At 41.1% G+C, this 12,961-nt stretch overlaps 1 protein-coding gene across 1 annotated transcript; it reads right to left on the bottom strand.

The window, feature by feature from the left end:
- Window positions 1–1,174: 1,174 nt before the first annotated feature.
- On the bottom strand, window positions 1,175–12,616 carry LOC135479863 (uncharacterized). Its single transcript, XM_064759768.1, has 6 exons — window positions 11,959–12,616; window positions 6,429–6,698; window positions 5,110–5,235; window positions 4,136–4,198; window positions 1,826–1,963; window positions 1,175–1,416 (listed from the first exon to the last, which is right to left on the bottom strand). Exons 1-6 carry the CDS (start codon window positions 12,614–12,616, stop codon window positions 1,175–1,177), a joined length of 1,497 nt encoding a protein of 498 aa, XP_064615838.1.
- Window positions 12,617–12,961: the final 345 nt, after the last annotated feature.

Here is a 12,961-nt window from a genome sequence, read left to right as displayed (position 1 = left end):
TGTACACGATTGTGCTTTGCAGCTGATCTTTGGCCAAACATAGATCGCGCAAATCTGTGACTTGCTCAAACAGACCTGGTTTCATACCCTAGAATTTTGCAATATCTTGACGTCAAAGTGGCTCTGATTTATTTCTATCAATGTCAAGGACATCACAAGAACTGTTTCACTTTTAATGACATGACGCATGCCAATAATAGAAGAGTTTCGCCTTTGAACTTTCTTGTAAGAAAAAAAGGTAAAAATAGTCCTACTGTGCAACATCACCTCTGTAAAAATCACTGTTGACATTAATGTATCAATCAGAAGTTCCAGAAGCACAAATAACACCTCTTTTCTTTAGGAACTTGAGTTTACAAACATGTCTAGTCTAAGATACTTTTTTACGAAGCTTGTTCAGATACCCATGTTATTGTAAATGCGATCCAAAACAAATACCTAATATTCCGAGAGGTCACACAATATAGTTCAATATTTTTCTACCTCTATCGATAAAGGAGTTTGAACTTGAAACTCTCCCATTATATGGGAACGCTCGAAAAACAGAGACTAAGCCATGCACATTTTCCACACAATATTAAATTGTACAAGATTTTTGTATATTAAAAACATCCACTATCTGGTACAATCATAGAAGCCTGTTGAGGACAATTTTCTGAAACTGAAAGCTTGGCACAGTTAACACATGCAGACTAAATCTACAGCTTTTTTCATCTCAGTTAATGTTGTATCAATAAAAAGCAATCTGTACACAAATGGGGTTATTTTCAATTTTTCAGCCATGACTTATGAACATTCTGATAATATTTTCCCAAAGGAAAGTTTCATCACCAAACCTAACATGCTACAATTATGATGTATTGCTCAACACAGTGTCAAAGTCAGGAGACCCAGGATCAAACCCGGGTCGGGTCATACCAAAGACTTTATTAATGCTACTTACTGCTGCCTCGCTTGGTGTTCAGCACTGAGAGGTTAGAGCAACGAAACAGGACTAGTTGGCCTGGTGTCAGTATAATGAGACTAGCAGGTGTCATGTCTGGTGTCTTCTGGCCAAATCTCTCGAAGGCCACCGATAAATGTCTTTAAATTGAAAATAAAGAACCAGGTTATGCAAATATTTGACACTTCTTTCTCACTAACATTAAACAAGTCACTAAACTCATAATTCGTTCTAACTCAGCGTAACTTCATTAGGGTCAGATAAAATTGGTCTTGTGGGGACATGGCAGAAATAACCTAAATCTAAAGGAGCCTCCCCTACACAGTAAACAATTGTTTTCAAGGGATCATAATTCTCAAGATCAATGTAGAAGTGAAACCTTCCGTGGTCAAACATGAAATCCCTGGATGAGGACAATCCACTGCTTACAGTCTGTGAAGGAACTTTCTGGACCCGTAGCTCCATGGAAACTGCTGATGAAGAACAAGGCAGACATGGCAAGTTGTAAGCAGATTTGCCGGCTTTTTCAAAAAATGGTATATATTATTCTGAAGACAGGTGGATATCGATGGATTGATTGGTCTGTGTTTAAAATTATTATTTTAAATGACGATGTGTGGTTCTAGAGGAAATCGAATGCTTTGAAACTGAATCCTACATTCTTTTTAAAGCTTCTACCCGCAGGGTTTGCCACTTCTGGCAAAGCCTGCATGGGCGGAATCCGACCCAGTGGATAGTAAGAGGCTACAGACGTGACATCCAAGAAATCACTAAATACAAGTTACTTCAAATTGACAATACATGCATACTTCAAAGCAAATTGGATCCATACATCCATAAACACCAAAAAATCCTTGGAAACAAACTGTCGGTCAGGCTTACATTCTTTTTCTGATGCCACACAATTCATCCCATTCGTCTCAACCTCTGTCTCCTGCCCTATGTCCATAACATTCAAAGTTTTGGATCTCTTCTTTACAACTCTTTTTCTGTCCTCAATTGTCTTAGCGAGGGTGGCGTCTATTTCCATGAAAATATATGGGGAACAGTGTTTGGCTGTAGTTCACGACGTTTAGCAGTTCTTCAGTGAGTAAAAAAAGTTAAGACCACATTAGTTCTGATTTCCGCGACATATTGTGACAAAATTTAAGTTACATACTTTTAATGTCAGTGTTATCGTGTCGGGTGTAAATAACGTTGTAGTTACATGTGTCATATTGAGCAATGATAGTGTGGCCAAAGTGGTTATTAAAATTAAATTATCTCCAGTTTTCATTTGCCTACATTCACCACAAAAGAAAACATTTTAAATAGTTCAGTTTTGCTAGTACTTACTCTCTCTTTTCTCTGTAACATAATTGCTCTCCGAGAAATGCTCTCGACAATTTGAACGATGTAGAGCAAAGGCTAGCGGCTCCTACAGTGCGTTTCACAGTATGATGTTTAAAACAAGTGAGTACCTAAACAACTTCTGCATTTCGGGAGTGAAAATCCCGATTTCTTTTCTTTTTCATTTGGCTTTTGTTAGGTGTGTGTGGGGGGGGGGGGGGGGGGGGCGGATATGAGCCTCCTCCTTCGATTGATCAAATCCTCAGTAATCAGATGGTGTTTACGATGAGATATCTGGTACATATTTTCTCAGTGTGTGACATTTTTAGGCCATGTATGTAACGTGTAAGTATCCAGCGTTGTGTTACTGCAGTCGCAAGTCGCACTTTGGCATGGCATAATCTAGAAATTATTTGAAAAAGTATAGCGATTGTCTTCTGTGGTCTGTGGTGTACACATGGAGAAGCCTGTACGCTTGCCAGCGAATGTACCGCCGTGACGTCAAGGGTGACTCGATCGTAGTGGGGTAGATTTTCTGATGTTTCATCACCAAATTTTACCGGTTTTTTTCCATTTTCGATGTTTTAAACGATTGCAGTGGATTTAGGAGACGTTAAACTATCTCTATGCAGTTTAGAAGGCCTTGGGGTTTTAGTTTAAGACACCCATATGGGCCACACGATGGTCTTAGACCATTTACCATCATGGTCACCATGGATATTGAGATCGAGGAAAATCAACAAATTCCATGTCCAAGGCCACAATTGTGCACACACTAAAGCTTAAGACGCTACTGAACTCAACTCAACTCAACTGGTCTTACACAATTGATCACAGTCGCTGGTGGATAACGACAATCGGCATACACGTTACGGCTGGAAAACAACTACAGTTGAGTCGGGTTCTTATTTTGCATACATGAGCGCTTGGAAACCGATGCGACTGTCGGCTTGAACTGAAATGGGTCTTAAGGAGGGTGGAGAGTCGACACTGATTGGTTGATAGTGCAGACAGGGTTTCTGGGGTGAACCGGGCAGCCTTGTTCATGGTTGGATTAATCCGTCATACCGTATGCGTATGCATAGCCAGAACTTGCCTATCTCTCACACCAGCCAATTAGAATCAATTCTGTATCCATTTAAGCTCCCGTATATGCATAGCTTTAGTCAGCTACATCCTGCTCTTCGGTGGTGGAATCTGCAAATGCACTTGAAGATAACGGCATCGACACAGAAATGTTAAATCTCATACATGCACGACTAAGACTGTTAAATGGTAACAGTCAGATGCAGCAGCCGACTAGTTACTTATTTTCGGGTTCTGTCGGGTTTCCTCCCACCATATTGCTGTCTACCGTCGTAAAAATGAAATATCACCAATCAAATACACCAATCAAATAAATAAATAAATAAATCAAAGGACGCATATTGTATATAATGTATTCTAACGCATGTGATAAGTAAAGTTTTTAAATAACTTAAATCGAGAACTTCAAAGAGACGTGTTCCTACATAAATCTTAAAGATATGCTTTTATTTTCGGTTAAAGGACTGTATGAATACAGAAGCATAGCACCCAAGGTAAAACACGTGTAAACCAACATCTTCATATTACTGTTTTTGTTTTCTCTCAAATAACCCTTCTTAACCTTTGGTCGTATACATGTACGTCCAATAACTTGTCTAACTGCCATGCATATACCCACTGTGAAAACCCTTATTTAACAATCCGCATAGAGAACCTATAAGAGGTCTGGTCAGGCATGTGAGAGTTGAACATGCGCAGCAGATCATCGGCTCGTTCCATGAGCATTTTGCCATCTTTTTAGCGGTTTAAGTAGTCCACACATGATAGCAGACGTACCGCACATGGCCGCAATTAGGTAGAGCGGACCGACGAACCCTCCAGATGACTGATAGAGGCGACCTGGAAAAATAAAGGTAATGTTAAATGTTATTTATTTATTTATTTGATTGGTGTTTTACGCCGTACTCAAGAATGTTTCACTTATACGACGGCAGCCAGCATCATAGCGGGGTGGGTTGAAGGTGACGACTGAATTATCTTAACCGATTTGCATGTAAGATATATGATGTTTTCGTGTTCCAAAGGCGAAAGCGTCCAAAACTGAAATTCTCACTAATATACAAGCTGGCTGAGACAACCAAAGCGCTTGCTCACTGCGACTGACAGGGCCTTGACCAATAAGGCCACATCCCTACTCTCACAAGTCAATCGACAAATTCATTTAACGCTGTCGTCAAAAATTTTTCACTTACTAGAAGGCTGTCACGTTTATGTGTGAAGAATATCGCAGGATGGTGAGTAAACCACAGACACTGGGAAACAATATTTAGCTATGGCCCTTGACAAAGGTGGGCGTGGCGCTATCCTGGCGAGGTTGTCCCAGGAAGGATAACTCAGAGGTATCATTCAACGGGCTATATCACTGCGTAATGGGCTATATCACTACGCAATATCACTGAGTAATGGGTTATATCACTGAGTAGTGGGCTATATTATTGAGTAATGGGCTATATTACAGAGCAATGGGCTGTATCACTGAGTAATGGATTATATCTCTGAGTAATGGGCTACATGTATATTACCGAGTTTTCCCTCCGCAACATCCAAATGGTTATTGGCCATAAATGAGTGTTGTTTCCACTGCCAGGTATCCGACAAACATCCTGATTTAAAGCTCTAACATAAACAGCCAGAGATGGGGCTGAACATGCTGCCTCACTGGCATGATAGTCCCAACGTATTTAACGTCGGTTTAAAAGCTTTAACCATCTGTGACAGCGAGGACTCCGGTGACAGTTGTATATACATACCACACAGAGATGGCAGAACCATATAACAAACGCCCTGAGCCACACATATGACACCGAAGGCGTCAACCAGTAGATCACTGCTCATGACATCAGCAATAACGACGGTACGTAACGAAATACACGAGGCTAGAAGAAAGGAAGACGAAACAAATAATAATTCAGTAAAATGAAACGGAAAGGCAAGTAATAGTACTTAACGAAATACACGAGAATGATGGAAAACGAAACAAAAAAACGCTCAGAAAAACGAAACAGAAACCTAGTAAGCGTGCGTAATGAAATACACAAAACTAAAGACGAAACAAAGAACCATCAGTAAAATGAAACAAAAAGTAAGGATGGTACATAATGCCCAACACGAGGCTAAAAAAAGGAATAAAAAGAAAAGGTTGACTTCCTTCATTTGATTTTGCTAGGTGTTTTACGCGGTACTCAAGAATATTTCACTTTTGCGATGGGAATACCCGGCCAGACGCAGGTTGCTCCAGACCTTCCCACGGTGCACCTGAATGGACGTCAACAAGGGATGAACTTGACCTCACAACGACCGCATTGGTGAAAGGCTCCTGAGTCATTAGCTAAGTATAACTATATAGAAACCAAATAATGGTACGAAACGAGTTAAATAAACCAAGCCAAGGGGGAAAAAGCAAAGAACGCTTGAGTGAAATAAAACATAAATGTTGTGATTGTTCGAGGTTAGAGAAGAAGCAAACAGAGAACAATAGATTAGAATGAAACGAAAATGTTATGATGATACGTATGGTTTAAGATGATCCCGTACTTCCCACATTATAGCCAAACAAAGGCAGATTTCCTAAATACATGTACCTTGTACATTCTACCTTGTTACAAAACGGAAAACAGGGAGATGTCCCAGCGCAAGTCAAGCGGCCGAGAGCCAGTCAGAATAGAGAGGCGAAATATATTACAGGTAACACGAGACTGTACAAGGCGTTAGGGACTAGCGTTTGTACTGTAAACATCATCACTGACTCGGGAGCGGTAGATCCAGGGTCAATCCTTGGTCGAGTCACACTTAAGACTTTAAAAGACGAAGCTGTAACTTCCTCGCTTGGCGTTCACCATGAAGGGGATAGTGCAAAGACTGGTTGACCTGTGTCAGTATAATGGCTCGGGCGGGGCACCTTACTTGCCTTCCGTTAGGCGTCTCAGTGAGGCAGCGCTCGATTAAAGAGCGGTGGTCTTGCAACAAGGAGGCACATGACATGCACTCCAATGATTCTGTCATCGTCATGTGACTGAAAAATGGTTAAGTACGACGTTAAACCCCAAGCACTCACTCATCACTGACTTACCACAACACAGGCCGAAGACAATGGACGCTGTCACGAAGTGAGGCAAAGATGAGCAGTGCGGGAGAACGGTTGTATTCAAAGCCAGCAGGAGAAGCCCTGCGGCGTACAAAACAGTACTGTCCACGCGCCGGAGGTTCGAGAGGGCGCCAACCAAGATCCGTCCAATCACATTCGTGACGCCAAACGCGGAGAGCAGCAAAGCGGCTTCTGGTCGGCTGAGACCACGAGATACGGCCAAGTCCGGCAGGTACATGATCACCTGGAACATACCTGCATTACAAAGGTTTATGTAGTTCAGCTGTGACTCAGATTTATTTATTTGTTTCGTTTTTTATCGTTGTTCAACGCCGTACTCAAGATATTCACTAGAAATCATGTGAAGTCAAACTATAGTCTGTTTCTTTTCACTTGTCGCCAATATTCAGCTCTCTGTAAAACGATCCATACTCACTGCCAAGATCTGGTATGGAAAGTCGGGGAAGCGGCCCCAATGCAAGAAACCGCGCACCTCAAGACGCGAAACTGATTATAGCTGTGATTGACACGCTCGTAAGGCTATTTTTTCAGTTTTGTTTAACTTTTCTTTTCCTGATATATTTCAAGAATGCATTTAACTAATGTATAGCCTATAAAATCGAAAAATTCATAGCCTGCTCCAGTCACGCTGAACTATCTTTTCTGCATTAGATACTGTGTAGTGCGTGAAAATCACTGCACCACAAATGTAACTTTCTAAAAAATTCTTGAGCGCGAGTTTATGCACCAAGCAGTTAAATACATACATACCAAATGTTCAGCCTTATACACGTACTTCCGCTGCGTAGATCATGTCAATGACAACCAGACGACCACATGTGCTCTCAACCAGGATTCACGTATAATTTCGCTATAATGGCCACGCGTTACGTAATACCATGTTGCGTAATACCATGATTTAAGAATTAGTCACCCTAATTTATGATCATACTTTTTTAATGCAAGACACGCTGTATCTTTACTCGTACAAAAAAATGTTGCCAAAGAAAAAAATAAAACCTCCCAAAGATTAGAACTCTTCCTGGAAGTAAAACATGTTTTCCATACTAACTTCGTTAATTCACTGTACTATGGACTAATGCAGAATTACGGATTTTAAACTTGCCAAACTATGACATAATTGATCACATCATAAATTTTATGTTTTACATATGAAGACAAACGTTATTCAAAACGGAAAACTGACAGCACGTAAAAATACACACGTGAAACTGTCAATGGCCATATTACTTTTAAGGACTAGTCGATCGGGCTTTGTACTTTAATTTTATTTTGACAATTTATAGAAATGTCAAACTCCGTTAACTTGTTTTTGACGCGAAGGCTACATTGTCTCGGGAGACGTCATCGTTATTCCAAAACATCCACCATGCTGGATAACAGGGAGAGTCCAGTGCTTGATGGAACGTGACATCAGAAACGTAAACCGTGATAGACTTTAAAAATGAAGTACATAAATAAAATTTAGCAGTAGCTCTATTATCTCATGGCCACTTGACTTCAGGGCACGATATGAGGCAATTGTGCTTTAACAGAAACAATGTAGAGATATCGCACATAGATCTGTTATTGTAAATATAGTATATTGCACAGTGAAGGTTTAATACCTCGAGTGAGAGGTGGAAATGATAACCCCCGAGACACGAAGCACATTAGTTTTGGGTATAAGGCCAGATAGATCTATAGGAGGTGGTTATTTTTACATAGCCTGCAACAAATTCCTATGTGTTCACTGGTTTTATTTCATTCCTGCCTTGCAAATACTAGAAATCTAGCAACTCTTTATCAGTGTTTTGTTCTTGCAGGCACCGCACAGCAGCAAGTTGATGAAAATTAATACCAGTGTGCGTTCGAAACCCCCATGGAATTACCCCTTAATCTAAGCGCAGAAACGGACATTCGAATACCGCGGTTCATATGTCCAAAGCGGTAATGTAATTCAACACGATGAATTTACAGCCCCTATCCCCGGTTTAAGCGGATTTAGACACAATCATTAAGCCGGTGTTGAGTGCATAAATCTTCATAGAAGAATGTAATTTGCTTGGATGAAAGAGCTGGCGGTAGGTAACCTGTACCATTTTGGAACTCATACTATCCATCACATTACACTGTATATGAGAAGTGCACGTAAGTCTACGTAAATAATTGTAGAGGAATGCATTCAGCCCAGGTTTAAGTGCGCTAGCAGTGACCTAATGACATGCGGCAACACTCCATGAGAAGGCGCATTAACCTTCAAGCTGGGGACAACTGGGTAAATATGTATGGGTGAATGCAATAAGTCTGGATTTAGTGGCATGTTACTGAACCAAAGCAGACATTCGTACACCAGCCGTCAACCAAAATTGAGGGTTTCAGATCATTTTCAGCTAAATGCCATACCAACGTACAAAACAAACTATCAAAGAACTACGAACTCACATGCACGAAACTAGGACGGGTGCATGCAAAGAGAAGCAGTGACCGCATTTCCAGAATATATACTACCAGAAATGCCATGGGTTCGTGTAACGGACATGCAACCTCCTTTAGAATAAATCGGATAAATAAAATTAACAAGAGGCCATATTTCACCGGCTACGTGTGATCATTTGCCGTCTAGCACATTGTCGTCGCTGCTCTAGTCTTATTCTCTGTGCTGTGCGTCTTTAATTATATCAGTTATGTTTACATTAAAATGTGCAATATCAAACCGGTCACATATTCTCTATCTTGAGACGATCGACATCTAGGTAATCGAGAGTGCTCTGTTCCAAGAGAAGCAATATTTGCTCCCCTTTACATATGAATGAATGATTATGGCTTAACGCCACATCGGCAATTTTTCAGCCAAAGCGTCACTTTACATGTGACTGATGAGGTCAGTTACAATAATGTGCGTAAGTAACCCCATGTAAGTATCCTCATGTTAAAAGGGGAGAGAACTCCCAAACGATGGTGGCTTTCAAAAAAACCACGTTTTAAAGTTTCTGCTATATACGTGAGTTTACGTCAATTTTTTGTCACCTTACAAGCGTTATACAGTGTAAATACAACAAATGAGTATAATTAAGACGTACAGCATATAGGGAAATACCAGAGCAGCGACGACAGTGTGATAGCTGGCAAATGGTCACACATAGCCGGTGAAATACGGTCTCTTGTCAGCTAACCTCAGAGTTTTATTCTAACTGTTCATGTAAGGCAACTATACTCGGTGATCATTCGGAGCCCCTCAGTGTCTAATTGTTTGCCTTAGTCAGGGTTTTATTCTAACTGTTCATGTAAGGCAACTATACTCGGTGATCATTCGGAGCCCTTCTGTGTCTACGTTTTTACCTCAGTCAGAGTTTTATTCTAACTGTTCATGTAAGGCAACTATACTCGACGATCATTCGGAGCCCCTCAGTGTCTACGTGTTTACCTCAGTCAGGGTTTTATTCTAACTGTTCATGTAAGGCAACTATACTCGGCGATCATTCGGAGCCCCTCAGTGTCTACGTGTTTACCTCAGTCAGGGTTTTATTCTAACTGTTCATGTAAGGCAACTATACTCGGTGATCATTCGGAGCCCCTCAGTGTCTACGTGTTTACCTCAGTCAGAGTTTTATTCCAACTGTTCATGTAAGGCAACTATACTCGGCGATCATTCGGAGCCCTTCAGTGTCTACGTGTTTACCTCAGTCAGGGTTTTATTCTACCTGTTCATGTAAGGCAACTATACTCGACGATCATTCGGAGCCCCTCAGTGTCTACGTGTTTACCTCAGTCAGGGTTTTATTCTAACTGTTCATGTAAGGCAACTATACTCGGTGATCATTCGGAGCCCTTCTGTGTCTACGTGTTTACCTCAGTCAGAGTTTTATTCCAACTGTTCATGTAAGGCAACTATACTCGGCGATCATTCGGAGCCCTTCAGTGTCTACGTGTTTACCTCAGTCAGGGTTTTATTCTACCTGTTCATGTAAGGCAACTATACTCGACGATCATTCGGAGCCCCTCAGTGTCTACGTGTTTACCTCAGTCAGGGTTTTATTCTAACTGTTCATGTAAGGCAACTCTACTCGGCGATCATTCGGAGCCCTTCAGTGTCTAAGAATAACACTGTACTGTTTTGATGGCCAATGTTTTTTTATCTCCCTAGCCAAGATGAAAAAAGCATGTTTATCGAGATAAAAACTGAAAGCAACCATATTGCATGATAGAAAAGTATTCACACGCCTCGATTCCGGTGATAACACCGTCACCTTAAGCTTTAATGGTCCAAAAATGTAAGAAACAAAAATGAATCTTTGTTTTTGTCTGTCTTCGAAACCAAGTAGCCTTTTCAAGCAAAGATAAATAATAAGCCGAAGAGCTCTTCAAGAGATACATTGATATTGCGATGTATACAACGCAGCCAGATACATAAACAGCCCATGAGAAATGCGGTAATAAACCATGTGACTTTTCCCAGCCTGTTCGTTCAAAATGACTGATCTTTTCGCCGATTCACCCATTTTCGTCGATAAGAAGCTCGCAAACAACGACGTCGCTGTTTTAACAATAAAATTATGAGTACTCCATTCTACCGCTTCACTCGAATGACCCATTTTTTCTGCGATAAGCCATGTGAGGGGGGACATATGACTGGTCACATGACCTGCTTCATGGCGATCTGTAAGCCAGATGCTCGTCGTCTCCGTTTAACTTTTTGACTGATGCCAATAGCTGAGCACTTGGCTCTCCTCTGCGAGGGGGTTCATGGTTGCGTGTGTACTCCAATGTATCAGCTAACAGGGAGCGCGAGGGAAGTTTCTTGGTGTGCAACCATACCACTGACGTGAAAACGGATCTTTGTTCACTTTATCTTTGAAACATTTGGTCACCATAAACATTAAGACGACGTCAATGTCACTGGAATTGAAAGTCAAGACTGTCGCCAAAACCATTTTTATCTAGATTCTATACACTTTTACTGCCTTATGAAAAGCACGTAAAATAGTCGACGGAAACTGTTGAAAATAATTTATTGCCGCAAAACGACGTGTGATAAACTACATCAAGGTCATTCTATTAAGTTTTAATGGATTTTCAGGCTTCAAAAATAACGTAAAACATTTTCGAAAAATTTGGCCTCAAACGGCAACTTTAAAAAAAATGCCCTTATGCCATTTCTGAGTAAGACAAATGCTGGAAAAGTATTTCGGGACATACCAGTACTCTTCTATTGCCTTTCATTTGAGACACAAATGTCTTTTTACTGTACTTTATGAACCGTTTCACACGTTTATCTTGATCCGTAAGATTCACCTAAAATAGCAACAAAGTTTTGCTGCTACAGGGATCATAGACAATGGAATTCCATTTCCAGTTCTAGTATGGCTGCAATATTGTCAATGCAGCGTTAAGCTATAATCATTTATTCATGAGGAAGTTTTTTTCTTTTAAAAGTATGCAAGCGATGTTTTCAACGCATCTCCAAGCATAGATACACCTGTTGTGTCTCATTTTAAGTAATGTACTTACTTACCAGTGTACAGACACATCACAAAGAGGAGCATATGAAAGGACACATTTGTTGACAGATACAAGTGTCTCCTCAACCACAAGGTCAGTTTGCCTTCCGTCCCCTGTGGAATCCTCTTTGCGTCCCGCTGTTCATCCAGCTGTGTATCCACCGACCTCAACTTTTCAGTGGGATTGAAAGAAAGCAGAGGTTCGGAGCACCAGATCTTCGGATTCTGGCTGGAGACAATCACAGCTGATTTGGTTTGTTGACGAAACTCAATGCCCTTAGTGTCATCTTCTGCTCTTGTCGGTGTTGTGTGTATATATATTATTGGAAATGAACCGTGTAATAAAGGATTCCCAGCACACTGATCCCGTTTGTTATCACCGTGCCTTGTGCGGTATGGAAACACCAGGTGTTCGTCTTTTCTATCGAAGTTGTCTTTGGCGATAACGGAAGGGTCCTCTTGCTTCCCAGAAGTTTTCTTGGGAAAGATCATGGCTGCGAAAACGCAGCAATTCAGGAAGATGCCGGAGATTATTAGCGCTGTGCCTCGCCAGCCGTACTCTGTCAGAAGCCTCTCGATTGGGTAGCTCAAAACAAGGACCCCCACCCCTGCTCCACTTAATGCGATTCCCGTAGCGAGAGCTCGGCGACGATCGAAACGCAATCCTACCATTACAATGGCAGTGACGTACACAACGCCGAAGGATAGGCCTGGAAAGGTGAAAATATCATGTCAGTGAGGGAATTTCGACTTTGAACGCATTGCATATTATAGTTTAATTTTCTAAATAGGTATGTTCTGTCCACCACAGCTTCAGTTCACAGTTTTCACTGCCATGTTCAAGCTACGCCATCTAACGTTCCTTGTCTTCCACCAGTATGGTGTGCATGCTTGTACGTCAATAACGTGATAGAGAAATATCTAATTCGATCTAATTTGTTGTTAAAGGACAAAATAGTCCCACTGTATCATGTGACTTGACGAAAATGCTTTGGGACTTTTGTTGACATTAATTTA

Source organism: Liolophura sinensis, chromosome 12 (genome assembly GCF_032854445.1).
Source record: "Liolophura sinensis isolate JHLJ2023 chromosome 12, CUHK_Ljap_v2, whole genome shotgun sequence".
Taxonomy (NCBI): domain Eukaryota; kingdom Metazoa; phylum Mollusca; class Polyplacophora; order Chitonida; family Chitonidae; genus Liolophura; species Liolophura sinensis.
This window is presented reverse-complemented; position numbering and strand designations above follow the sequence as displayed.

What these genes read in the sequence shown, in the direction of transcription:
- LOC135479863 (XM_064759768.1), bottom strand. Translation starts at nt 12,616, where the DNA reads ATGGTAGGATTGCGTTTCGATCGTCGCCGAGCTCTCGCTACGGGAATC. An exon ending in TGTCTTCGGCCTGTGTTGTG is followed by an intron (nt 5,236 to 6,428) that starts GTAAGTCAGTGA and finishes CCTTTCTTCTAG; the next exon opens with CCTCGTGTATTTCGTTACGT. An exon ending in TGTGGCATCAGAAAAAGAAT is followed by an intron (nt 1,417 to 1,825) that starts GTAAGCCTGACC and finishes GTTCTTCATCAG; the next exon opens with CAGTTTCCATGGAGCTACGG.